General features: G+C 43.3%; 3 protein-coding genes across 12 annotated transcripts in view; 2 read left to right on the plus strand and 1 right to left on the minus strand.

Annotated features, from left to right (window-relative positions):
- The first annotated feature begins 1,347 nt into the window (after nt 1-1,347).
- LOC120047919 (heterogeneous nuclear ribonucleoprotein H-like) lies at nt 1,348-7,579 on the plus strand. 3 transcript variants are annotated; one of them, XM_038993530.1, is made up of 10 exons: nt 1,348-1,415; nt 2,039-2,142; nt 2,254-2,409; nt 2,613-2,756; nt 3,520-3,658; nt 4,624-4,808; nt 5,542-5,654; nt 5,737-5,872; nt 6,018-6,194; nt 6,332-7,579. In XM_038993530.1, exons 2-10 carry the CDS (start codon nt 2,058-2,060, stop codon nt 6,418-6,420), a joined length of 1,224 nt encoding a protein of 407 aa, XP_038849458.1. In that variant the 5' UTR covers nt 1,348-1,415; nt 2,039-2,057; the 3' UTR covers nt 6,421-7,579. The 3 variants fall into 3 exon arrangements, with proteins under 3 accessions (XP_038849458.1, XP_038849457.1, XP_038849459.1); XM_038993529.1 differs by having other exon boundaries at nt 1,353-1,476; XM_038993531.1 differs by having other exon boundaries at nt 1,353-1,476; nt 6,328-6,435.
- LOC120047917 (RUN and FYVE domain-containing protein 1-like) lies at nt 7,293-23,735 on the minus strand. Of its 6 annotated transcripts, XM_038993527.1 has the most exons (16): nt 23,399-23,735; nt 20,541-20,714; nt 20,079-20,298; nt 19,750-19,935; nt 19,449-19,584; nt 11,691-11,792; nt 11,462-11,578; nt 11,162-11,329; nt 10,955-11,052; nt 10,504-10,623; nt 10,304-10,433; nt 10,123-10,217; nt 9,588-9,636; nt 9,284-9,361; nt 8,223-8,380; nt 7,293-8,186 (listed from the first exon to the last, which is right to left on the minus strand). In XM_038993527.1, the coding sequence occupies exons 1-15, from the start codon at nt 23,727-23,729 to the stop codon at nt 8,234-8,236; spliced, it is 2,151 nt and encodes a 716-aa protein (XP_038849455.1). In that variant the 5' UTR covers nt 23,730-23,735; the 3' UTR covers nt 7,293-8,186; nt 8,223-8,233. The 6 variants fall into 6 exon arrangements, 3 of the variants coding, with proteins under 3 accessions (XP_038849455.1, XP_038849456.1, XP_038849454.1); XM_038993528.1 differs by having other exon boundaries at nt 7,293-8,380; nt 20,541-20,711; XM_038993526.1 differs by having other exon boundaries at nt 7,293-8,380.
- A 3,369-nt stretch (nt 23,736-27,104) lies between these two features.
- LOC120047920 (proheparin-binding EGF-like growth factor) overlaps nt 27,105-27,260 on the plus strand; it is a 5,806-nt gene continuing 5,650 nt past the window's right edge. For all 3 annotated transcript variants that reach the window (XM_038993533.1, XM_038993534.1, XM_038993535.1), the window contains exon 1: nt 27,105-27,260. This exon is cut by the window's right edge. The gene's annotated coding sequence lies outside the window, so the exon portion shown is untranslated.

Genomic DNA, 27,260 nt, shown 5'->3' on the forward strand with positions numbered 1-27,260 from the left:
GACCCTCTCCTGACCCCTCCTGTCTCAGCCTCCAGTATTTATGCTGCAGTAGTTTATGTGTCGGGGGGCTAGGGTCAGTCTGTTATATCTGGAGTACTTCTCCTGTCTTATCCGGTGTCCTGTGTGAATTTAAGTATGCTCTCTCTAATTCTTTCTTTCTTTCTTTCTTTCTTTCTTTCTTTCTCTCTCTCTCGGAGGACCTGAGCCCGAGGACCATGCCTCAGGACTACCTGGCATGATGACTCCTTGCTGTCCCCAGTCCACCTGGCCGTGCTGCTGCTCCAGTTTCAACTGTTCTGCCTGCGGCTATGGAACCCTGACCTGTTCACCGGATGTGCTACCTGTCCCAGACCTGCTGTTTTCAACTCTCTAGAGACAGCAGGAGCGATAGAGATACTCTTAATGATCGGCTATGAAAAGCCAACTGACATTTACTCCTGAGGTGCTGACTTGTTTCACCCTCGACAGCTACTGTGATTATTATTATTTGACCATGCTGGTAATTTATGAACATTTGAACATCTTGGCCATGTTCTGTTATAATCTCCACCCGGCACAGCCAGAAGAGGACTGGCCACCCCTCATAGCCTGGTTCCTCTCTAGGTTTCTTTCTAGGGTTTGGCCTTTCTAGGGAGTTTTTCCTAGCCACTGTGATTCTACAGCTGCATTGCTTGCTGTTTGGGGTTTTAGGCTGGGTTTCTGTACAGCACTTTGAAATATCAGCTGATGTAAGAAGGGCTATATAAATACATTTGATTTGATTTGAAATGCACTTAATCCCATTGCGCCACACTCTAATAAGAAAAGGTTTCTGGAGGCACCTTTAGGTGTTCCTCAGATTGCAACACTGGTGGAACCCCTAAAGGTGCTTCCTGGTCTATTAACCAATTTACTGCATGGTGAGTCACCATGGAAAAATCGACATTTCAGCCTATGCAAACCTGCTTATTAGAAGGTCCAATGTAGATTGTATTTTCAACCAGCAACTATCAGGAAATAACAGTGATATATTTTTTGCTAATTTTTACAGTGTTAGTTTCATCAGCCGTTGTACAATATGATACAAAATACAGGAAACTGAATTTTGACTGCACTGGGCCTTTAATTTTAAAATGTACATTTTTAAGTTTTATATTAGGAATGTACCTTAGAGTAATGGGAGTGCATTTTCTCAAGAGCAATGGAAAGCTATGTAAATGTTACATCTGACAGCAAGAAATAGCTTGCAAGTTTCCCAAGAAGCCAGATAGGTCTCATTTAGTCTTCAGCATTGGTACAGTTCAGTTTCCAATTTACAGTTTCCTCAGGAAAAAGGGGGCCCATATAGGCTACGTCATACTTTTTGGGCGTGGACCAAGTTAGCAAGCTAGGAGCTAGCTAGCAGAAACAGACCGACCTGACACCCCGAAACACAGGTAGCTAGCTATACTAGCAATCGTGGTAGTGATAATATTGTCACTGAATTCAAATTAACAGGTATCTATGTTTATTTTTCAACGAATGTGATTTGTGATAATACCTTTAATTTGCGAGTCCTTGCTTGCTGTTTAGGTCAGCCAATGTGATCAAGCTAGCAAGCCAGGTAGCGAACGTTAGCGCTAACTTATCTAGCTAACGCCAGGCCTGACATTTGTGTCTGACTGTCGGTGATAATGAAATTATTATTATCTAATAACGTTAGACACATTGACTTAATCTAGTTAGTTTTTTATATGTAAATGAAATAGAATGTTTCGTGATAATGGATTTAGCTAGCCAGCTAAATGTATATAACTAACGTTAGCTAGCTAGTAGCAACAATTCAACAATTCATAGTTAGTAGCTACATTCATAATGCGCTAGCCTAATGTTAGATAGCTAATCATGTCTTGTGACGTTAGACATTTTAAATTGCTGCAAATGCTACATAACTTCATTCACTTACCTAAAAGTAAAATACAATGTAGACGGCGGGCTAGGTAATTAGCTGAGTAAAGGTAATTAGCTAACGTTATCTAAGCATTGCAAACATACCCTCATGCTTCTTTACTTTCCTCAGTGTTAAGAGAATAGCAACCATGTCTGATGGAGAGGGTTACGTGGTGCGTGTGAGAGGCCTACCATGGTCCTGCTCTGTGGAGGAAGTACGGAGATTCTTCTCAGGTAATAACACCTTTACGATAAAACCTGAATAGCTTGCTCAACACCTTTATAGCCTACACCTCTCACTTCTGAGATAACTGTGAGTCCCTCTACCCTCTTCTTGGCATATAGAATGTAAAATCGCCAACAATGGCACCAGCATCCATTTTACCTCCACACGTGAGGGCCGACCCAGCGGAGAGGCCTTCGTTGAGCTGGAGAATGAGGATGACCTGAAGATCGCTGTGAAGAAGGACAGAGAAACCATGGGCCACAGATATGTGGAAGGTGTGTGCGTGTGTGTGTGTGTGTGTCTGTGTCTGTGTTTGTGTATCACTGCCCAAGTCTTCCTGAAGTTTCAGTGTTCGCAGCTGAAGCATAATATGTGCCTTGGGACTTCACTTTAGGCTACATTTCTCAACCTTTTACACTATGTAACACTAGCAGTAGTGACTTTGGTCTTTGTGTTGACTTGACTTGTTTGTCCACAGTATTCAAATCCAACAACGTGGAAATGGACTGGGTGATGAAACATTCTGGTCCAAACAGCCCAGAAACGACTGGAGACGGCCTAGTCAGGCTTCGAGGCCTCCCCTTCGGCTGCAGCAAGGAGGAGATTGTCCAGTTCCTCTCAGGTACCAGTAGCTAGCTCCCACTGGTTCACATGAACACCCCCATAACATCCTGTAGGAGGAGGTAAACCGTCCTCAGCCCTCATCAATGATCCAGGATAAGTGACATTTTTCAGTCATTTAGCATACGATCTTATCCAGAGCGACTTACATTATATAAGCTATAGTTTGTCCAGGATTTCCCCCATCACCTAAGTTTCTCTATCACTGCTTTGGTCCCAATGAACACTTTTAAAATGAATTATTCTGTACAATAATTTGGCCTGACATGCTAGTCCCGTCTGTCACTTTTCTTTGACAGTTGTCCTTTGGTGTTTTCCCATGAACCCACTATATCATAACAAAGATGTAATTCATCCCATTGGGACAATTATAGAATGGGTGGGTACTAAAGGTAACACAAGTACTGCCAGAGCCACTCATTTTCATTCCTTCACACCTACAGTCGCTTCCTCTTCTGTATCCTTCTCTCTCTCGCTCTAATTTTCTCCTTCTCATTTTCTCTCTCTAATTTTCTCTCCTTTTCTCTCTCTCGACACTCTTTCCTCTCATCCTCCTTTATGTTCCCCCAAATGCAGTAAAAGTAAGTAGCCTGAATGGTTGCTGAGTCTCATTGGTTAAAAATACTCACCTGGTATGTACAGTACATGTCGTAATGCATAGTTTTCATTAATAAATAAAGCAACAACAGAGAAAGCTACCTTTCTGTAACTGGGCATGTGATTTACTGTGTCCCCCACTGGGGTTATCTGTCCTTGGGTTGAAGGGTTGGAAATCGTGCCAAATGGGATAACATTGCCGCTGGACTTCCAGGGGAGGAGTACGGGGGAGGCCTTCGTGCAGTTTGCTTCACAGGATATAGCTGAAAAGGCTCTAAAGAAACACAAGGAAAGAATAGGGCACAGGTGGGGATGGTTGGTTGGTTGGCTGGATAAAGTTGCTGTTCTTATGGTGTACAACTTACAAACATTAACCACAGGTATAACTGACTGACACTCAACAGAACAGTTAATTTAAGACAACACATACTCAGATATTGATTGTAAAGACACATAGTTACAATATTAGATCAGAACACACTAACACTCATTCACTCACAGCAGTCTTTGGGAAGCACATTCTCTTGTTCTTAAACCATTGGGAGATAGATCATATTCTGAGTTTAGTGCCGAGGTATCTTGTAAGCTCTCAGGTTTGTCACCAAGTTTGGTTGAGAGTGCAGAGTAAAAATTGCAGTTGAATTTGGGCATATCCATTTTACCCTGATTCTTAAGAGTGAAGCTGATTGGTTCCTGGGCACTAAACATCACTACAGGTAGCCAATAGACAGACAGGATTCTCCCAGGTGTTCTAACTCACTGAAGGCCAATCAACATGAGGACATGGACCCTGCACACTGTCACTCACAGGTAATGCTCAGAGAGTGGGTCTCCATGGATAACAACAGGACAATGACCATAGCAGGGACACAGATTGTACTGTAACATCAGTGTTAACTGTATCGGGTATCTGCAGGTGACCATAAGAAAAGTGCCTGTTGTACTGTCAAGGCTCTTATACTAGACAGTATACTGTTACCCACCAGATCAAGTCTCACATAGTTCAAGACTCACCTACCTATGGAGCAGTACTGCACATGGCAGCACTTGTCCTGAATTGCCCAACTTTATCAGTACCCTCAATGACAAGCAAATACACCAAAATGTCAGCTCATCACCTGCATATTGAACACCCAACTATATTGGTACCCTTTCCATTTGAACAGACACATTGATTCAGCCTTAGGAGCTGTACAGTAGCTAGCTGTAGTCTACACCTCCTCCTGTGTGGTGGGGTCTTCATGGTGATGTGTGTACTGTATGTGTCTCAGGTACGTTGAGATCTTCAAGAGCAGCCGTGCCGAGGTGAGGACCCACTACGAACCCCAGAGGAAACCTATGGGGATGCAGAGACCGGGGCCCTATGACAGACCGTCTGGGGGCCGTGGGTACAACATGATGGGGGGCCGAGGAGGGGGCTCCTACGACAGGACTAGACGCGGAGGCTATGGTGGAGGTGTGTGTTGGGGAGAGGGTGTGTGTGTGTTTGTTTCATCCGACTGGATTAATTGGGAGCCATTATCAGTCATAAATGTTTATGGATCATAACATGATGGTCTCCCAGTCATGCTCTTCCTAGCCCTATGTCATGCTCTTCCCATGCCAGTCATGCTCTTCCCTCTATCATGACGGTATGATGTCTCCAGTCATGCTCTTCCTAGCCCTCTATCATGACGGTATGATGTCTCCAGTCATGCTCTTCCTAGCCCTCTATCATGACGGTATGATGTCTCCAGTCATGCTCTTCCTAGCCCTCTATCATCACGGTAGGATGTCTCCAGTCATGCTCTTCCTAGCCCTCTATCATGACGGTATGATGTCTCCAGTCATGCTCTTCCTAGCCCTCTATCATCACGGTAGGATGTCTCCAGTCATGCTCTTCCTAGCCCTCTATCATCACGGTATGATGTCTCCAGTCATGCTCTTCCTAGCCCTCTATCATCACGGTAGGATGTCTCCAGTCATGCTCTTCCTAGCCCTCTATCATGACGGTATGATGTCTCCAGTCATGCTCTTCCTAGCCCTCTATCATGACGGTATGATGTCTCCAGTCATGCTCTTCCTAGCCCTCTATCATGACGGTATGATGTCTCCAGTCATGCTCTTCCTAGCCCTCTATCATCACGGTATGATGTCTCCATGTCCCAGACCAGTCTCTCCATAACTAAGGTGTATGTGTCTAACCTCAGGTGTGTCTGATGGGCGGTATGGTGACAGTAGCTCCTCCTTCCAGAGCACCACAGGTCACTGTGTTCACATGAGGGGTCTGCCCTACAGAGCCACAGAGACTGACATCTACAATGTGAGTTCTAGGATCTCCTACTAAGAATGGTCTGTGTGAGAGACGGTGAGAATAACACACTGCTTCCTCCCTCCCTCTGTAGTTCTTCTCTCCTCTGAACCCAGTGAGAGTGCATGTGGAGATCGGTCCTGACGGCAGAGTGACAGGAGAGGCTGACGTGGAGTTTGCTACACATGAGGATGCTGTGGCAGCCATGTCGAAGGACAAGGCCAATATGCGTGAGTCTGATCTTTTTATACATTTTTTTAGCCGGCCACCGCCATTATGAAAGGCACTCTAAAAACGTTCTCTCTTCCTCCTCCTTCCCAGCCTTCCCTCCTTATGATTAAATGCATGTACTAACCAGCTGTCTCTGTCTTGCAGAGCACCGCTATGTGGAGCTATTCCTGAACTCTACAGCAGGGGGCAGTAATGGCTCGTACGGCAGTCCGATGCAGGGGGGTATGGGGAGCCAGTCCTCCTATAGCAGTGGAGGGCTGAGCTCTGGATACTCTGGAGGCTACAGCAGCCAGGGCAGCATGGGAGGTTACAGTGACTATAGTGAGTATCAGCTCTGTAAAACACACCCACCTCCACCACTGATATGTATGTATCTGCGTATGACCCGGACTATCAAGCTTTAGACTGTGTGATCTCTGAACTCCTCGGTCCTATAGTGTGTATCTCTCTCCTGTCAGGTAACCAGGGCGGTATGAGCAGCAGTTACTATGGCGGCAGTGGAGGAGGCAGGAGTTCCAATGGTCTGGGGTCAGGATGGGGGATGTAGGTCTTTAATCCAGCATGTGTTCGGATGGAAGGACTGGAATTGTAGTTCTCACCTGGTCTTTTGGATGGGTTTTGTAGTTCTGAGCCAATTTATAGTGAGGGTTGGGAAATGTTTTGTTTTAGACTGATTGTATTCATGATTGAGCCTCCTTTTGAAGTTAGGTTGGTAGAAATTAGAGCCGTTTTGTTTCCATCCTCTCCTACTGTTGTTAATGACATGACTGCAGCAACACAAACTGTATGATACTGCAGCAACACAGACTATGACCGTGGTTGTTTCGTCATCGTTACCAGGAAGTGTGTTTTAACGAAGATTCAAAACAACCAACTCTGATTGACCCAGTCTGTTTATTTAACCCGAGCATTAAGTAACTGACTGCAGGGTTGGGGTAAATTCAATTTAAATTCCAGTCAATTCAGAAAGTAAACCAAATTCCAATTCTACATTTTCATAAGTGAAAAGCATTGACCCTGCCTGACTGTCATATGAGTGTATGAACCAACACTTCTGTAAATAGTATTCTAGATGTTCCTGGACTTTTCTCCAGTAGCTGCAAAAATATCTAGCCTTTGTTGAAGTCTGAAACAATGTTAAAATAATGGTGTGTGAAGTTGACATTTTACATGGTGAACAAAGAGCACATTTAAGTTAGTTTTATATTGAAGTGATTGTTATGGGAGGGTTTGGGGGGAATTCTCCACGAGGGATGGATGCTTTACTTAGTTGGCAAACAAACCTTACGTTTTTCTGTTATAAAGGTTTCTTTCTACTGCCTATGCAGAATTCTTTGTATTTCTTGTAAGGTGCACAAGAGTGAATACAATTTTAAGATGTATACATGTCTTTGAGGTGAGTAGTTTCCCATACAGTCAAGAAGAAACTCATTCAGATAAGTTTTTATTAAATATCTTGATAGAAAACATTGCTCAAAACACGCCCCAATGACTGGTCAGAAAATGGCTGTTAGTATGCACAAAACTCATTATATACATTCTAAAATAGACATGATGTGTTAAGAACATTCTGTAGTCATCCGTTCCTTTGCCTCACGAAGTGAAACTTTCACATGATTCTATCTATATAAATCAGCTCTAAGACCTTTTCAAAACTCCTGCTCTAAATTACTATAATAAAGTCAATCAACGTTGCTTTTCTTGAACTATTTCAATGCTTTTATTGAAGGTCAGTTCGTCTAACATTTTCCCACAATTGAGATATTGTTGCATAGTCGGTCATTCATATATTACAACAAACACTGATGTTCCAATACACTGTGGCTCCCTTCAACTATCATTTGGCATCTTATATATATATATACGGGAATGGAGTTAGTTCGTAACAATGAACAATTAGCCCCGCTGACTCACTATTTAGTGATATTATTGAGTGAAATCCCCCCAGATGAGTTTAAAAGAGAGAAGGCAGTATTAGCACAAGAAGAGGGTAGAAACCTCTACAGTTCAAAAGTCAACCGTGCCCAAAGATCCTGAATTTCAGGTAAGTGGCAAAACAGAACTTTATAGATCACACCAAATCTGTTCCTGCCCAAATTGGATTAAAATGTGTTCTCAATGACCAAGAGTACTGCGGGCTTTGAGCACAGTAGCCTAGATCACTGCAATGACTTGAGAGAAGAAAGATTGAGTGTGTGTGAGTGTCTGTTTGCTTGCGTGAGAAGGAGTGTGTATATGAGGATCTGCTTGTGTGTCAAGAGGAGTGTGTATGAGGATCTGCTTGTGTGTCAAGAGGAGTGTGTGTATGAGGATCTGCTTGTGTGTCAAGAGGAGTGTGTGTATGAGGATCTGCTTGTGTGTCAAGAGGAGGTGGAAGAGGTGCTCCTCTGCAGCAGTAGGGAGTGGCAGATGTCACAGACCCGTACAGGTCGAGGGTAGGAGGGCAGGGCCAACTCATTATTAGAACAACTGTTACAGTAGATATCTCCACAGTTCCTACAGTGGTGCTGCAGAGGGAGAGAAAACACATGTCCAAGTATAACTATTTGTAACACTTGTGGCAAATGAGATCGTTTCAAATAAAGGCATTTATATACTGAACAAAAATATAAAAAAGCGCAACATGTAAAGTGTTGGTTTCATGAGCTGAAATACAACATCCCAGAAATGTTCCAAACGCACAAAAAGCTTTCGCTTAAATTTTGTGCACAAATGTGTTTACATCCCTGTTAGTGAGCATTTCTCTTTTGCAAAGATAATCTATCCACCTGACAGGAGTGGCAAATCAAGAAGCTGATTAAACGGCATGATCATTACACAGGTGCACCTTGTACTGGGGACAACAAAAGGCCACAAAAATGTGCAGTTGTCACAACACAATGCCACAGATGTCTAAAGTTTTAAGGGCACGTGCAATTGGCATGCTTGACTGCAGGAATGTCCACCAGAGCTGTTGGCAGAAAATTCAATGTTCATTTCTCTACCTTAAGCAGCCACCAATGTCATTTTAGAGAATTTGGCAGTACGTCCAACCGGCCTCACAACCGCAGACCATGTGTAACCATGCCAGCCCAGGACCTCCACATCTGGCTTCTTCACCAGCGGGTTCGTCTGAGACCAGCCACCTGGACAGCTGATGAAACTGAGGATTTCTGTCTGAAATAAAGTCCTTTTGTGGGGAAAAACTAATTCTGAATGGCTGGGCCTGGCTGCCAAGTGGGTGGGCCTATTCCCTCCAGGCTACACCCCTGCCCAGTCATGTGAAATCCATAGATTGACTGATTTCCTTATATGAACTGTAACTCCGTAAAATTGTTGTCATGTTGCGTTTATATTTTTGTTCAGTATAAATCTTTCTTTACATCTGCCACAGACCATAGTCCACAACTGATGGATGGACAGAGCTTTACCTTTCTGCGAGCGATAGAGAACTCCTTCTGACAGTGTTTACACTGTGTAGCCTCATCGTCTTTCAGCCAGGCTTGGCCCTGATGGACACGGACAGACAACAATGCTCAATCACAAATGATTACAGGAATGAGTGAGCGTGTGTCTGTCGTGTAGGTGGGAGTCATAGACTTCTCCTTGTACCTGAAGGATCCTATGAGCAGCGGTGTTTCTATGTCTCATCTGTTCTTCACTAGTAAACTCCATAGAGACTTGGTATAACGGTGGGCTAGGGGAAGTGTTAATGTAGGACGGGGAACTCCTTACCTTCAGGGCTTTGTTGACCTCTTTGAAATCCTCCATCTTCAGTTTAGACCTACGAGTGAGTCACACAAAGATAAAACAGATGGAACACAGGAAGTAAATGAAGAGGGATGTTAAGAGGATTAGGAGTGGGCCTAGTTCAGTACTCACTGGCTGAGGTGTAAGCCCATCTAGTTCAGTACTCACTGGCTGAGGTGTAGGCCCATCTCCTGTAAGGCAGCCTAGTTCAGTACTCACTGGCTGAGGTGTAGGCCCATCTCCTTTAAGGCCGTCTAGTACGGTACTCATTGGCTGAGGTATAGGCCCATCTCCTGTAAGGAAGTACGGTACTCACTGGCTGAGGTATAGGCCCATCTCCTGTAACGCCACCTAGTACAGTACTCACAGGCTGAGGTGTAGGCCCCTCTCCTGTAAGGCTGTCTAGTATAGTACTCACAGGCTGAGGTGTAGGCCCATCTCCTGTAAGGCCGTCTAGTATGGTACTCACTGGCTGAGGTGTAGGCCCATGTCCTGTAAGGTCGTCTAGTACGGTACTCACTGGCTGAGGTGTAGGCCCATGTCCTGTAAGGCCGTCTCCTGATCCTGACAGGTCTGCTGCAGCTGCTGCTTCTCCTGACGAACATCCTGCAACTCCTAGAGACACACATAAACAAGCTCAGAAGAAAAATGGGAGGTAGACTTCTCTTTTCTCTCTCTGAGTGTGTGAGAGAGACACTGACCGTGTGTAGCCCCTGTATCTGCTGTAGTTGGGTGCGTAGCTCAGTGCTGTTGTCCTGTTCTCTCTGTAGAGCTCTCTGAATGGCCTGTCTCTGCTCCTTCTCACTGCGCAGATCACTCTCCAGACCCAGCCTAGAGAGACAGGGGGGAGTGGGTCACAACGTGTCTGTGTGTGTGTGTGTCTGTGTGTGTCCATACGTACCTCAGTGTGTCCAGGTCAGACAGTTGTTTCTGCAGGGAGTCTACTCTGCCCTCCAGCTCGGTCCTCATGTTTCTCTCTGTCTGGTCACTCTGTCTACGATCACGCTCAGAGTTCTGCAGTCTGAAAATACATGGGCTACAATTAGTTTTCAATCATGTTAAAACACGGAAACCATTCTGCACCACACACACACACACAGTCTTGTACAACTAACCTTGTGGGGGGACACAATTCAGTCCCATTCAAAATCCTATTTTCTCTAATCCTTACCCTAACTTTCACCCTAAAACTAACCCTAGTTCATTATCCCAAACCTAATTCTAACCTTTACACTAAAACCCCTAGAAATATCATTTGACATTGTGGGGACTAACAAAATGTCCCCAGTTGGTCAAATTTAGTTTGTTTACTATTCTTGTAGGGACTTCTGGTTAAACACATCCACACAAACCTCTGCTCCATCTCCTTAATGGTGGTCTCCATTTGGTTCATCTTCTCCTCCAGTTGTCCCTCCTCCTCCTCCTTCATCTGGGCCTCGCGCTCACAGTCCTACACACACACACACACACTCTCTGTCAAGAGGTGTTGCTGAGTATGTGTGTGTTTCATGTTTGCTTGAGCTTGTGTGTGTCTGTGTATTTCTGTCCGTGTGTGTTACCTGTGTCTTATGGAACATCTGCAGGTTGAGGGTTTTGACCTGGTCTAGTTGTTGTCGGAGAGCTTGCAGTGTGTCCTGTTTCTCATGTGTGTCTTTTTCCAGCAGCCTCATGGCCATCTCCATCTCCTGCTTTAGTCCTACCTGCAGCTCCAGCTCCCTCTCCAACTCCTACACACAGGAATAAAAGGTACAGGGACACACACACCTATTGTAGAGGCAGTATAACACATGTTAGTTAGCTAGGATCTCAAAGAAATGTAGAGATAGTTGTTCATCTCGCTGTTTCTCACACACACACACCTGTCTGATGCGCTTCTCCTCCTGGTACTGTTTCCACACCACACTGTACATCTCATCCAGGCCCTGCCGTGTCTGTCTGTATGTCTCCAGCTCTACTGCACTGTCCTCCAGGGTCGCCTAGGAAATCACACAGGACGTGAAATGCCATCTCTTCATATTGTCTGACTTAGATGACAGTCGGACAGACTGAAAACGGTTGCAGATGCATAGGGAGTGAGAGTATCCTGACCTCCTCTTTCTTCTGGCTGCTCTGGACGATGGTCTCATTCTCATGTCTCAGGGTTTCCTGTTCCTCCCGTAAAGAGTTAATCCTGTCTGTCGCTGCAGTCAGCTGTAGGGTTATAACACATCCATAAGCACTATGTAGGGTTATAACACATCCATAAGCACTATGTAGGGTTATAACATCCATAAGCACTATGTAGGGTTAGTTTTTCCCCCTTGAGAGTAATCGCATTGTCTGAAAGTGTTAAAATACACTGAAAACATCTAAATAGATCATCTATACAGCTAAAATCTACAATGCCATGTAAAAACAAGTTGACATTGAGGTTAAAGTGTGCTTTTCACAATTTACCTAATTTTGCTAACTTACTTTACACAAAATGAAGACATCAATATTCTTGTAAAGTTTAGCAATTAACTTGATAATAATAATTTAAAAAATTAGACAGCCCAAGACAATAGGGTTATAACATCCATAAAAACAAAGGGTTATTAACACATCCATAACTACATAGGGTTATAACATATTCATAAGGACTATGTAGGGTTTTAACTAGGTATGTGAATCTTTCCATGTATCTAGATACATGGGCTCAGATACGTTTTAGTTGGAAATGAGTCGGTGCGATTCGATTTGATTAGAGCAACGAATCAATGCGATCCGATGCACTAACATTTGTTGCCAAAACACATACATTTTCCATAAAAATTGTAATCTGCTGCTGAAGGCGCTCATGAGCTAGGCCTCTGAGCTGGATCTGCCTGAGCTGAGTTGTGTGGGTGTAAGTAAGTAAGTGATGGATACTGACCAAAAACAGATGCAACATGTAAAGTGTTGGTCCCATGTTTCATGAGTTGAAATAAAACACCCCAGAAATATTCCATATGCACAAAGATTATTTCTCAAATTTTGTGCACAAATGTGTTTACATCCCTGTTAGTGATCATTTCTCCTTTGCCAAGATAATCCATCCACCGGACAGGTGTGACATATCAAAAAGCTGATTAAACAGTATGATCATTACATAGGTGCACCTTATGCTGGGGATAATAAAAGGCCACTCTAGAATGTGCAGTTTTGTCACACAACACAATGCCACAGACGTCTCAAGTTTTGAGGGAGAGTGGAATTGGCATGTTGACTGCAGGAATGTCCACCAGAGCTGTTGGCAGAGAATTCAACGTTAATTTCTCTACCATAAGCGGCCTCCAATGTCATTTTAGAGAATTTGACAGTACATCCAACCGGCCTCACAACTGCAGACCACGTATAACCACGCCAGCCCATGAACTCCACATCTGGCTTCACCTGCGTGATCGAGTCCAGCCACCCGGCTCAGCTGATGAAACTGTGGGTTTGTACAACAGAAGAATTTCTACACAAACTGTCAGAAACCGTCTCAAGGAAGCTTATCTGCGTGCTCGTCGTCCTCACCAGGGTCTTGACCTGACTGCAGTTCGGCGTCGTAACCAACTTCAGTGTGCAAATGCTCACCTTCGATGGCCACTGGCACACTGGAGAAGAGAAGTGTGCTTTTCACGGATGAATCGCAGTTTCAACTGTTCCGGGCAGATGGCAGACAGCGTGTATGGCGTTGTGTGGGCAAGCAGTTTGCTGATGTCAACGCTGTGAACAGAGTGCCCCATGGTGGCGGTGGGGTTATGGTATGGGCAGGCATAAACTACGGACAACAAACACAATTAATTGCATTTTATCAATGGCAATTTGAATGCACAGAGGTACCGTGACAAGATCCTGAGGCCCATCGTCGTGCCATTCATCCGCCACCATCACCTCATGTTTCAGCATGATAATGCACGGCCCCATGTCGCAATAATCTGGACACAATTCCTGCAAGCTGAACATTTCCCAGTTCTTCCATGGCCTGCATACTCACTAGACATGTCACCCTCTTTGGGATGCTCTGGATTGATGTGTACGACAGCGTGTTCCAGTTCCGGCCAATATCCAGCAACTTCGCACAGCCATTGAAGAGAAGTGTGACAACTTTCCAAAGGCCACAATCAGCCTGATCAACTCTATGTGAAGGAGATGTGTCGCGCTCCATGAGGCAAATTGTGGTCACACCAGATATTGACTGGTTGGGGGGGGGGGGTAGAAGCTGTCAATGTAAATAGTTCAGGTAGCCATTTGATTAATTGTGTTCAGCAGCCTTATGGCTGGGGGGGTAGAAGCTGTTAAGAAGTTTATTTATGTTCCATGTAAAACACTTGTATCTTTCATCAATGTTTATTATGAGCATTTCTGTAAATACTCCAATTACACGGCAGGATCTGGTCAATGACCTGAAGATAGCTGGGAACACAGTCTCAAAGAAATGCAAATTAATTACTTAAAAATCATACAATGTGATTTTCTGAATTTTTGTTTTAGATTCCTTCTCTCACAGTTGAGGTGTACCTATGATAAAAATGACAGTCCTCTACATGCTTTGTAAGTAGGAAAACCTGCAAAATCAGCAGTGTTTCAAATACTTGTTCTCCCCACTGTATATATATGTTTTTTGTATTTTTTTTATGTTCCATCCTAAAAATGTGGATTAATTAAGCAAAGGTTTTGATTTGTTGTCAAACAGATGGAAAGGGTCTTAGAAAACATCTACCAGAAAAATACTTAAAGTATCATACATACATCAACACACAGTAATGTAGAAGTAAAGACCCCTGACAACTAATATCAACACTTCTATTTAGTTCAAGATCATTTTTCTGCCTTCTGTAAGTTTGAGAAATATTGCCTTGTGCCTTGAAATTCCATTACCAAAAACCCACATATCCTGATATTTTCTAATTTCTCTCCCTCATAAGGGAATATAATGACAGTTCAGAGAAGTAACAAGTAAAGGTAGATCTATCAATTAGTTAATGTTTTTACTGATATCCTTTGTTTTAATGAATTATTGGGTGATTAAAACTCGAAATTACATTACCAGATCGTAACGAAATTTCAGAAAAATCCGTAATGGAATTTTCTGAAGGTAGAAAGTAATTTGAGCAAAACATTTTAGTGAACTGGCGATTCGTAACGTTTGAATAGATTTTCTGACTGATGCATGTTACATTTGGATCAGTTTGGTGTCCCACGGACTGATGTACTCATATCTTAAACATTTGAACTGGGGACCGATGTGCATCAGTGAATCGTTACATCGCTAGTTATAACACATACATTAGCTCTACACAGGGTTATAAGACACCCATGAGAACTATGGTTATTATAACACAGTCTAAGTCGGGGGGGGGGGGGTTCTAAGCTAACATATGGAATTGTTTTAAGATGGTCATACCAATGATCATATATTTAGCCATTTGATTTAGAATTTTAGGGTAGGGGTTTTAAGGCAGGGGTGTCCAACTCATTCCATGGAGGGCCTTGTGACTGCAGTTTTTTTTCTTCTTCAAATTAAGCCTGAGAAAACCAGGTGTGGGGAGTTCCTTACTAATTAGTGGGGATGGGTATCGTTAAGAATTTAACGGTATTACTACTCTTACCGATACTGCTTATCGATCCGGTACTTTAACGGTATTCTTATCGGTTCTTTTTGTTATTTTTTATGGAAAAAAAACCAAAACAAATTAAAAACAGAATCAACATTGCTTTATTTTCTGAAATGTAAAATAAATAATTATTTACAGCAAAAGAAACAGCAATGTTTTGAACAAATTACTATTATAGACAAATGTTGTGTTGATGGAAATGTAAAACAAATGAAATAAATAATATTTTCCTGCAAAAGAAAAGACAGTGGTATAGAACAACACGGGTGGAGCCTGCAGGTAGGCTGCAAAAGGACTAACAGTTCTTAGCAGTTCTTCTGGAGAAAGATCAACATATTTGCCTTCTCTTGCAGAAGTCAGGACCTCTCCTGGCTTATTGTGTTCCCTGCAGTCGAAAATACCCTCTCGCTAGGGGTGGAGGAGGCTTGAGCACAGAGGTAGCTTGTTGCAATGTTTGTGGAGAGGGGCAGAGTAGCTCTCTTCTCCCACCACCACATCACAGGATCTTCAGCCACGGGGATGGGAGGGAGGCCTTTGTAGAGCTCGACCTCTAGGTCAACACGCTGGCTGAGGGTGAGGGACGAGGTGTCTTGTTGGATCGTCAACCTCAACTCCCTGTCCACCTCTGAGAAAAAGCTCCTCCAAGGCACTCCTTGTTTTGTACAATGGTGGGACTGTCTCCTCCATTTCCTCTCCTTCAGACTCCTCTTGTTGTTGGTGCTCTGTGTCTGTCTGCGCCGGCTCCTCTGACAGCCCTGGCGTTGCTCTCAACAGTTGCCTTCCTCAGCCTGTCCCAGGTGGCGTCACTCACCGGCCTCCCTTTGAATCTGGGGTCCATTGCTGTGGCCTCATTTTAAAAAATGTATTTTACCTTTATTTAACCGGGCAAGTCAGTTAAGAACAAATTCTTATTTTCAATGACGGCCTAGGAACAGTGGGTTAACTGCCTTGTTCAGGGGCAGAACGACAGATTTTTACCTCGTCAGCTCGGGGATTCGATCTTACAACCTTTCGGTTACTAGTCCAACGCTCTAACCACTAGGCTACCTGCCTCCCCGATGCAGGAAAGCTTGAATGTCCTCAACCTGATAGCACTCGGAGAGGTTCTCCCACACCTTCTCTTTGATGGTTGCCACAGACGTTGTATCTTCATGCTTCACAGTGAAGTGCTCTTGCAGTTTCTGGAGGATGGGTTTGATCTGTCCACAGGGGGTATTCTTTTCACATGACACACACAGTGTGGATGTATGGAGGATTCTCATGAGCTGGACAAACTCCTCAGCCTTATGGAAGGCCTCGTCCTTCAGACGGTCCAGGTTGTCCTTGGTCATTGCTTTTCGCAGTCGTGGGTCCAAGGCTGCTGCTTGGATGGCTGGATACTGATACTGCTTCATGAATCTCTCCATCATTAGATAGAACGAGTTTCATCTGGTCTTGACATCAAGGATGAGTGATGTTGCGGAATGCCTGAAACAACAAAAAACATTTAATTCCCTCAAACTTGAATATTGAATTAAATTGTTAAATGTGGGAATTTAAAAATAATACTTTAATAGATTGAACTGGCTTCTTACCAAGGAGCTGCTGTTTTTCCTTCAAGACTGTTTTGGACATCGAGGATCTCTTGAACCACACGACCAGCTCTGATTCGGCTGGACATTTATCAATGGAAGTCATTCAGTAGATTTTCTGTGCTGCCAGATTCAATGTGTGTGCTAAGCATCCTATTTTTAAGACGTGTAGCCTCTTGATGGCAACATCCATATTGTCAGCATTATCAACAGTCACAGCTACAATCTTGCTCGGCTCCATCTCAAACTCTTCCAGAATGTCTGAGATCTCCTCTGCCACTACTTCACCAGTTTGTGATTTGTACACTGCCCTGGTGTGGAGGACCTTCTGTTTTACACTGCCCTGGTGTGGAGGACCTTCTGTTTTACACTGCCCTGGTGTGGAGGACCTTCTGTTTTACACTGCCCTGGTGTGGAGGACCTTCTGTTTTACACTGCCCTGGTGTGGAGGACCTTCTGTTTTACACTGCCCTGGTGTGGAGGACCTTCTGTTTTACACTGCCCTGGTGTGGAGGACCTTCTGTTTTACACTGCCCTGGTGTGGAGGACCTTCTGTTTTACACTGCCCTGGTGTGGAGGACCTTCTGTTTTACACTGCCCTGGTGTGGAGGACCTTCTGTTTTACACTGCCCTGGCTTGTGTAGTGTACTGTAACAGTGAGATAGTGGTCCTGACAGGGGCTGGTCCACCTGTCTGATGTGATGGCCAGCTTTGGCACATCCTTCAGCTCAGTGATCACAGCTCAGTGATCACTATTTGTGGTTGAGGGCCTTGCTCATCTCCCTACATTAAAAAAGAGTTTGTGTTGAATTATCATTATTGAATTATTGTGTTGTTGTGTATTGTGGAGTGATGGGACTAACATACAACTCTTTTATACTACTATATCCTAAAAATGAATACAACTCAATATATAGAGTGTTACCTAAAGCCCTTGGACTCCACTGTTGCAAAGGGGTGTAGGCCTTTCACTATGAACTTGGTCACGGCTAGGTGTCACTCATTCACCCTCTCCTCAGTCATCCTCCCACTAGCTGCCAGCGTGAAGGGGCTTTGGGGTTGTCTTTGGCTTGGACCAGTGGTATTAGAGGGAGGAGTGGGTTGGTTCATTGTAGCTGCAACTTTAACAAAAAAGTTGCAAGATCTTTAAATGAGTGATTGAATTTCTGAACGCACCCACAGCTAAACAATCAGCTGGCTAATGGTTCCTTTTGATCATGAACCCAAGTTCGCATCATTTAGTTAACTCTGTGTGGGATCTAGGCTGCTAGCATATATTTTATTTAACTAGGAAAGTCAGTTAAGAACAAATTCTTATTTACAATGACGGCCTACCAGAAGACAAAAGGCCTCCTGTGGGGACGGGGGATTAAAAAATAAATACAATATAGGACAACACACACATCGCAACAAGAGAGACAACATACCTAACGTAGATCGGACAACGAGAGATGAACTACGAGCTAGGCAGTCAAACTGTGCATTTCTCTGCCTGTACATGATGCACTTTCCATAGATGTTTGGACAGATTGCTCGTGTTTCCGCCCTTACAAGAAAAAGTCTTGTTGCACTTGTGGCAACGAGCATTATCAGCATCGCCTCTGGTGAAGTGTAACCACACTTTTGCACGTTTTGTTCTCTCTGCCATCGTCACTAATTAAGAACAGGGTCTTTCTTGTGTGTGTGTGTGTGTGTGTGTGTGTGTGTGTGTGAGAGAGATCTCACTTCTGGATTGGGAATAGAAAAAATGGTTCATAGATGAATGTCTTCATTTTATTGCAAATTAGAAACGGTTGGTGAGAAAATGTACAAGATAATGTTTATGTAGCAATAATAATTAGGAAATTAGGTATTTTCTTAATTTCTCCAGTACCGAAAGCAGAACCGATAACATTGGAGCTTATCGATACTACGGTCTTTCATAATTTAGCCCCGGGGCCCGTTGAATACCGGGTTTCGGTACCCATCCCTACTAATTAGTGACCTTAATTCATCAATCAAGGACAAGGGAGGAGCGAAAATTCACAGACACTCTGCCCTCTGTGGAATGAGTTTGACACCTGTGCCATTAATTGTTTTTGGGATAAAAACATTGAATTTGGCCTCACTGCTTTTAGCCCATAGAAACACATCGAATAATAGCGTCATACATGGATAAACAGATTTCTGGACATGTATTTAACCCCTTATTTTAGGCACTAAACTATCTCCATATACTGTACACACACACTTCCATTAATTTTTTAAAACTGGTATCTGGCTAACTTCAGACTAGTCTTGTGGGGGTTGTGGGCATCCTAGAGCAAAACGTACGTGTTTGTGAGAGACTCACCTTTCCATAGAGGGGTCATATTAGTGTGTAGCACAAACTGTTTGGACGCTACAGACGGAAGTTGACAGATCGGCTGTACCAACTTCAGACGAGTCCCAAGACGCTTGTGGGGGTCGTAGGGCAAAACGGAGAACACCATCGTGTTCGTGAGAGTTTCATCTTCCCATAGAGGGGTAATAGTTTTATAGGCAAAACAATTTGGAAGCTACAGACGTGTTTGTGACGTTTTTGTGAGAAGACCGATTTTAGGGATGTCTTATGGTCTACAGTGGATTGAGATGCATCCCAAATAGATATCTCTAACTTCATAATCACTACAACACATTCAGAAGCTCCTGACCTCCTCAATGAGCTTGCTGTTGGTCTTCTCTATGGAGTCCATCTTGGCCTGCAGGTCAGTGACGGTGCAGCTCAGGTGTCTGTTCAGCTCCTCGATGTAGTGCTTCTGGTCCAATATGGCCGTCAACTTAGCATCACTGACAGAGAGGAGAGAATAACAGAGAGAGAGAGAGGAGTGTGGTTTATGTTGATGGTTTATCTTTGTATCACTGAGAAAGAGAAGAGGAGCGAGAGGAAAGGAAAATAGGAAAAACAAAGAGAGGAGTGTGTTTGGTGTGAGGGAGGAAAGACACTGTACTTACTCCTTAGTGGTCTCAGTGGTCATAGGGTCCTTCAGGTACAAGGAGAAGTCTATGACCCCCACCTGGGAGTCCAGGTCCTCTCCTTTGATACAGAGGTTAGCATCAATGATGTTTAGCCCCACCAGCATCCCTCCTATCACTGTCCCCTCCTCCTCCATCATCAACGCTCCTGGATCGTAGAACTCACTGTAGGAGGAAGGAGGCAGAGAGATTTCCTAAGATAGAGACAATAACTACTGTAAACATGAATAGGACTCAAAATGCTTACCGGAATTACATGTTTATCACACTGATTCAGTTCTAGCAGCAGAGCCTTGCGCTGTACTCACCCCAGGATGTCCTTACGGTCCAGCAGGGCTTTCAGGTAGTCAGACAACTTCTTCTGCATCAGGGCCAGATGCAACCAGGCCCGAGCCCGACCCAACCCAGTCTTTAGCCCTGGCAGGTCTCTGGCACTGGTGGTAATATCAGCAGAATCAGGACACAGCTTCTGAACCAGCTCCAGAGGACCCCAGATAGACTTATTCTGATTGATGAATGACTTCTTCACTACAGAGAGAGAGAGGGAGATAGAAGAAAGGAGAATGTTTAGGTAGTGTTCAAAGGGTGGAAACTAGTGCCGCAAGAATGCTACAGTCTCCAACTCTGCTACTGGAGAGCAATTGGTTGTGCAGACCTTCACTCCAGCACTGAAGTAACAAAACTGACTGAGCTAATCAAGTCCGCAACACACCTAGTCGCGCTCCAGACTGAGGGTTGTCCGGTCACCCCTGTTCTAGAGCAAGTCTCACCTTTCAGTCCGTGTTTGAGGCACTGCTCCAGAACCACAAAGAACTGCTGCAGAGGCGGGTAGTCAGAGTCCATGGTTCTGCCCAGACTTAGAGAAGACTGGATCAGGCCCTTAATACTCAGCTTCATCATACTGAACAGGTTGGAGCGCTCCACAGCCATATGGTCCTTCACTGCTACAGACAGAGAGAGAACGAGAGAGAGAGAAATTGCTCAATGTAATTGAAGAATCAATAGAATCTAACCCCTTCTGAGAAAATTAGAAAACTCTAAACAAACAACACGAAGAGTTATCTTTCCAAAACGGAGATGTGTGGGTAAACCACTTCTCCAATCTGTTTGTTATAGAGCCAAAGAACAAACAGAAAAAAAATATACATGATCAAATACAAATCCTAGAATCAACTATTAAAGGCTACCAGAACCCACTGGATTAGCCAATTACATTGAATGAACTACAGGACAAAATACAAACCTTCCAACCCAAAAAGGCCTGTGGGGTTGATGGTATCCTAAATTAAATATACAGACCACAAATTCCAATTGGCTATACTTAAACTCTTTAATATCACCCTCAGCTCTGGCATATTCCCCAATATTTGGAACCAAGGAGTGATGACCTCAAGCCACAAATTTGACCCCAATAACTAACGTGGGATATGTGTCAAAAGCAACCTTGGGAAAATCCTCTGCATTATCATTACCAGCAGACTCGTACATTTCCTCAGTGAAAACAATGTGCTGAGCAAATGTCAAATTGTCTTTTTACCAAATTACTATATGACAGACCATGTATTCACCCTGTACACCCTAATTGACAAACAAACCAAAACAAAGACAAAGTCTTCTCATGCTTTGTTGATTTCAAAAAAGCTTGACTCAATTTGGCAAGAGGGTCTGCTATACAAATTGATGGAAAGTGGTGTTGGGGGAAAAACATACGACATTATAATATCCATGTACACAAACAACAAGTGTGCGGTAAAAATTGGCAAAAAATATATTTCTTCCCGCAGGGCCGTGGGGTGAGACAAGGTTGCAGCTTAAGCCCCACCCTCTTCAACATCTATATCAACGAATTGGTGAGGGCACTACAACAGTCTGCAGCACCCGGCCTCACCCTACTAGAATCTGAAATCAAATGTCTACTGTTTGCTGATGATCTGGTGCTTCTGTCCCCTACCAAGGAGGGCCTACAGCAGCACCTAGATCTTCTGCACAGATTCTGTCAGACCTGGGCCCTGACAGTAAATCTCAGTAAGACAAAAATAATGGTGTTCCAAAAAAGGTCCAGTCGCCAGGACCACAAATACAAATTCCATCTAGACACCGTTGCCATAGAGCACAGAAAAAAACTATACATACCTCAGCCTAAACATCAGCGCCACAGGTAACTTCCGCAAAGCTGTGAACGATCTGAGAGACAAGGCAAGTAGGGCCTTCTATGCCATCAAAAGGAACATAAAATTCAACATACCAGTTAGGATCTGGCTAAAAGTACTTGAATCAGTTATAGAACACATTGCCCTTTATGCTTGTGAGGTCTGGGATCCGCTCACCAACAAAGAATTCACAAAATGGGACAAACACCAAATTGAGACTCTGCATGCAGAATTTGGCAAAAATATCCTCAGCGTACAACGTAAAACACCAAATAATGCATGCAGAGCAGAATTAGGCTAATTATCAAAAGCCAGAAAAGAGCTGTTAAATTCTACAACCACCTAAAAGGAAGCGATTCCCAAACCTTCCATAACAAAGCCATCACCTACAGAGAGATGAACCTGGCGAAGAGTCCCCTAAGCAAGCTGGTCCTGGGGCTCTGTTCACAAACAGACCCCCAGGACAGCAACACAATTAGACCCAACCAAATCATGAGAAAACAAAAACATAATTACTTAACACATTGGAAAGAATTTATATATTTTTTAAAAGAGCAAACTAGAATGCTATTTGGACCTAAACAGAGAGTACACAGTGGCAGAATACATGACCACTGTGACTGACCCAACATTATGGAAAGCTTTGACTATGTACAGACTCACTGAGCATAGCCTTGCTATTGAGAAAGGCCGCCGTAGGCAGACCTGGCTCTCAAGAGAAGACAGGCTATGTGCACACTGCCCACAAAATGAGGTGGAAACTGAGCTGCACTTCCTAACCTCCAGCCAAATGTATGACCATATTAGAGACACATATTTCCCTCAAATTACACAGACCAACAAAGAATTTGAAAACCAATACAATTTTGATTAACTCCCATATCTACTGGGTGAAATACCACAGTGTGCCATCACAGCAGCAAGATTTGCGACCTGTTGCCACAAGAAAAAGGGCAACCAGAAGAACAAACACCATTGTAAATACAACCCATATTTATTTTATATTTTGTACTTTAACTATTTGCACATCATTACAACACTATATATGAACATAATGACATTTGAAATGTCTTTATTCTTTTGGAACTTTTGAGTGTATTACTGTTAATTTTGTATTGTTTATTTCACTTTAACTTATTGTCTATTTCACTTGCTTTGGCAGTGTAAACATATGTTTCCCATGACAATAAAGACCTTAAATTGAAATGTGGAGATAAAAATAGGTGGGAAGAGATCATAAACTGAGTTTCTGTGCAAAAGTAATTTAAAAAAAAAAAAAAAAAAAACACTAAAACATGACCACGGATAAATATAGAGTGTTAGTCTAGATTTATGTTGCCATTCTAATTTCCTCGCTAGGCAGGAGTCATGTGCTGTGTTGACAGCAGAGACGCAGAAGAGGGAAGTAGTTCAGCACGTAACTCCCTAGTAAGTTTTTATGCTTCCATATTGGCGTGAAATACAATAACCTTACGTGCCTGGTAGGTATTGGTTAGTGTTGTTGTCATTCTCGGTAGACTTTAGTTTAGTCGGACTGGTAGGAGAGCTAGCGGCAGATCCCGACGATGTTGCGTTTCTCAAAGCTGCACCGTAGGTGACCCCACTGCTGATCGTCTCGGTCGCCTTCCGTGCCAGCGACAGGATCGGTGTTGACCAATTGCTCTCGGTCGCCGGTTTGTCTATTGGCGCCTCTTCATCGCTGCTAATGCCAACAGGGTGGCTGTCTGGAAGAACTTCCAAAACTTTGGGTTCCTCTTTAACATCGCTTTCTTCAACAACTGTGTTTGTTTCCCTTACCTCGTCGGCCATTTTTAAAAAAAATAATAGAACATGTGACTGCAGGCCAGAGCAATCGTCTATGATGCCTGCGAGAAGTCCAAAGTAATCGAGTTATGATTTTCAGTAATTCAGTAAGTGTTCTTGTATTCGTTTCACATCGTTTAACTTGTTTTCTTTCTATATAAATAGTCAAAATAATATGTTACGAAAGTTTTAAGCGAAGCTAACTATTGGGGACAACAGCCAATGTTTATGAGGTTATAGATGTGTATCCATTTCAAGCCACTAGATGTCCCTATTGATATTGTCCCGTGTCCTTCAGGTGTGTTAAATTGCGTATGAAGGTATATGATGAAACTGAGGTTACAGACCTAGAACTGCATTCAGATCAGTAGCTTTTGGTTGACAACATATTATTATAGATTTAAACCAGTTTAAAACATGTTTAGCTGGTTTCCAGGTTATAGATTAAGTCTAGTCCTGGACTAAGTGGATCTTTCAATAGGGAATCTCCATTGAATCTCCATGGTTTTTAGTCCATGACCAGGCATATTAAACTGTGCCCTATTATTAAACTGACCCTGAATGTCATAATTTGCAATATTTTTCTATTAATGTAGTCACAGGTCTAACGCTAACTTTTCATAAGTCCTGTATTCACATCCATTCAAAGGATACAGAGCGAGGCACAATGTGATCAGCGATATGATGTGACACAAAGCACTTTAATGTAATATTTTTCAACTAAAATGCCTAAACAGTCAACAAACATAGACACATTTTTATTTAGCTTACATTAGTTTGTTGTAACTTTATAACCCATGTATATGGCTTAAACCACTCTATAAGTACAGTTGAAGTTGGAAGTTTACATACACTTAGGTTGGAGTCAATAAAACTTGTTTTTCAACCACTCCACAAGTTTATTGTGAACAAACTATAGTTTTGGCAAGTCGGTTAGGACATCTACTTTGTGCATGACACAAGTAATTGTTCCAACAATTTTTTACAGACAGATTATTTCACTTATAGTTCACTGAATCACAATTCCAGTGGGTCAGAAGTTTACATACACTAAGTTGACTGTGCCTTTAAACAGCTTGGAAAATTCCAGAAAATGACAGGCTAATTGACATCATTTGAGTCAATTGGAGGTGTACCTGTGGATGTATTTCAAGGCCTCCCTTCAAACTCAGTGCCTCTTTGCTTGACATCATGGGAAAATCAAAAGAAATCAGCCAAGACCTCAGAAAAACAATCGTAGACCTCCAGAAGTCTGGTTCATCCTTGGGAGCAATTTCCAAACGCCCGAAGGGACCACGTTCATCTGTATAAACAATAGTAAGCAAGTATAAACACCATGGGACCACGCAGCCGTCATACCGCTCAGGAAGGAGACGCGTTCTGTCTCCTAGAGATGAACGCACTTTGGTGCGAAAAGTGCCAAACAATCCCAGAATAACAGCAGAGGACCTTGTGAAGATGCTGGAGGAAACAGGTACAAAAGTATTTATGTCCACAGTAAAACGAGTCCTATATCGACATAACCTGAAAGGCCGCTCAGCAAGGAAGAAGCCACTGCTCCAAAACTGCAATATGGGTCTACCAAATGGACAATGACCCCAAGCATACTTCCAAAGTTGTGGCAAAATGGCTTAAGGACAACAAAGTCAAGGTATTGGAGTGGCCATCACAAAGCCCTGACCTCAATCCTATAGGAAATTTGTGGGCAGAATTGAAAAAGCATGTGCGAGCAAGGAGACCTATAAACCTGACCCAGTTACACCAGCTCTGTCAGGAGGAATGGGACAAAATTCACCCAACTTATTGTGGGAAGCTTGTGGAAGACTACCCGAAACGTTTGACCCAAGTTAAACAATTTAAAGGCAATGCTACCAAATACTAATTGAGTGTATGTAAACTTCTGACCCACTGGGAGTGTGATGAAAGAAATAAAAGCTGAAATAAATCATTCTCTCCACTATTATTCTGACATTTCACATTCTTAAAATAAAATGGTGATCCTAACTGACCTAAAACAGGGAATTTTTACTAGGATTAAATGTCAGGAATTGTGAAAAACTGAGTTTAAATGTATTTAGCTAAGGTGTATGTAAACTTCCGACTTCAACTGTATAAACCATTATAATAAGGTGTATAGCGTATAAACATGTTGTGATAATTACATTGAGCAAAAATATTAATGCAATATTGACCTCCATATGCCTCATGCAGCGCAACACATCTCCTTCACATATTTTTGATAAGGCTGTTGATTGTGGCCTGTGGAATGTTGTTCCATTACGCTTCAATGGCTGTGCGAAGTTGCTGGATATTGGCTGGAACTCGAACACACCGTCATACACGTCAATCCAGAGCATCCCAAACATGCTCAATGGGTGACATGTCTGGTGAGTATGCAGGCCATGGAAGAACTGGGACATTTTCAGCCTCCAGGAATTGTGTACAGATCCTTGCGACATGGGGCTGTGCATTATCATGCTGAAACATGAGGTGATGGCGGCGGATGAACGGCACAACAATGGGCCTCAGGGTCTTGTCACGGTATTTCTATGCATTCAAATTGCCATAGATAAAATGCAATTTTGTTTGTTGTCAGTACCATATGCCTGCCCATATCATAACTCCACCCTCACCATGGGGCCCCCTGTCCACAACGTTGACATCAGCAAACCGCTCGCCCACACGCCGCCATCTGCCCGGTACAGTTGAAATCGGGATTCACCCATGAAGAGCACACTTTTCCAGCATGCCAGTGGCCATTGAAGGTGAGCAGTTTCCCACTGACGTTAGTTACGATGCCGAACTGCAGTCAGGTCTAGACCCTGGTGAGGACATCGAGCACGCAGATGAGCTTCCCTGAGACAATTCCTAACAGTTTATGCAGAAATTATTCGGTTGTGCAAACCCACAGTTTCATCAGCTGTCTGGGTGGCTGGTCTCAGACGATCCCGCAGGTTTGAAGTCAGATATGGGGGTGCTGGGCTGGCGTGGTTACATGTGGTCTGCAGTTGTGAAGCCGGTTGGACGTACTGCCAAATTCAATTCTCTGGAAACAGCTCTGGTGGACATTCATGCAGTCAGCATGCCAATTGCATGCTCCATCAAAACTTGAGACATCTGTGGAGTTGTGTTGTGTGACAAAACTGCACATTTTAGAGTGGCCTTTTATTGTCCCCAGCACAAGGTGCACTTGTGTAATGATCATGCTGTTTAATCTGGTTCATGATATGCCACACCTGTCCAGTGGATGGATTCTTTTGGCAAAGGAGAAATGCTCACTAACAAGGATGTAAACAAATTTGTGAACAAAATTTGAGAGAAATAATATTTGTGTGCATATGGAACATTTCTGGTATATTATATTTCAGCTCATAAATCATGGGACCAACACTTTACATGTTGCGTTTATATTTTGTTGTTCAGTATAGATTACAGTAGCCTACTGTAGAGGCGTGGTCGAGCCAGTCTATATAAATCGTGACGCCTTTAGTCTGGCGCTCCTTCTACTCGTCCCGACTCTGCAAAGGCTGTGTTTGT

The sequence above is a fragment of the Salvelinus namaycush genome, chromosome 5, assembly GCF_016432855.1.
Source record: "Salvelinus namaycush isolate Seneca chromosome 5, SaNama_1.0, whole genome shotgun sequence".
Lineage (NCBI taxonomy): Eukaryota > Metazoa > Chordata > Actinopteri > Salmoniformes > Salmonidae > Salvelinus > Salvelinus namaycush.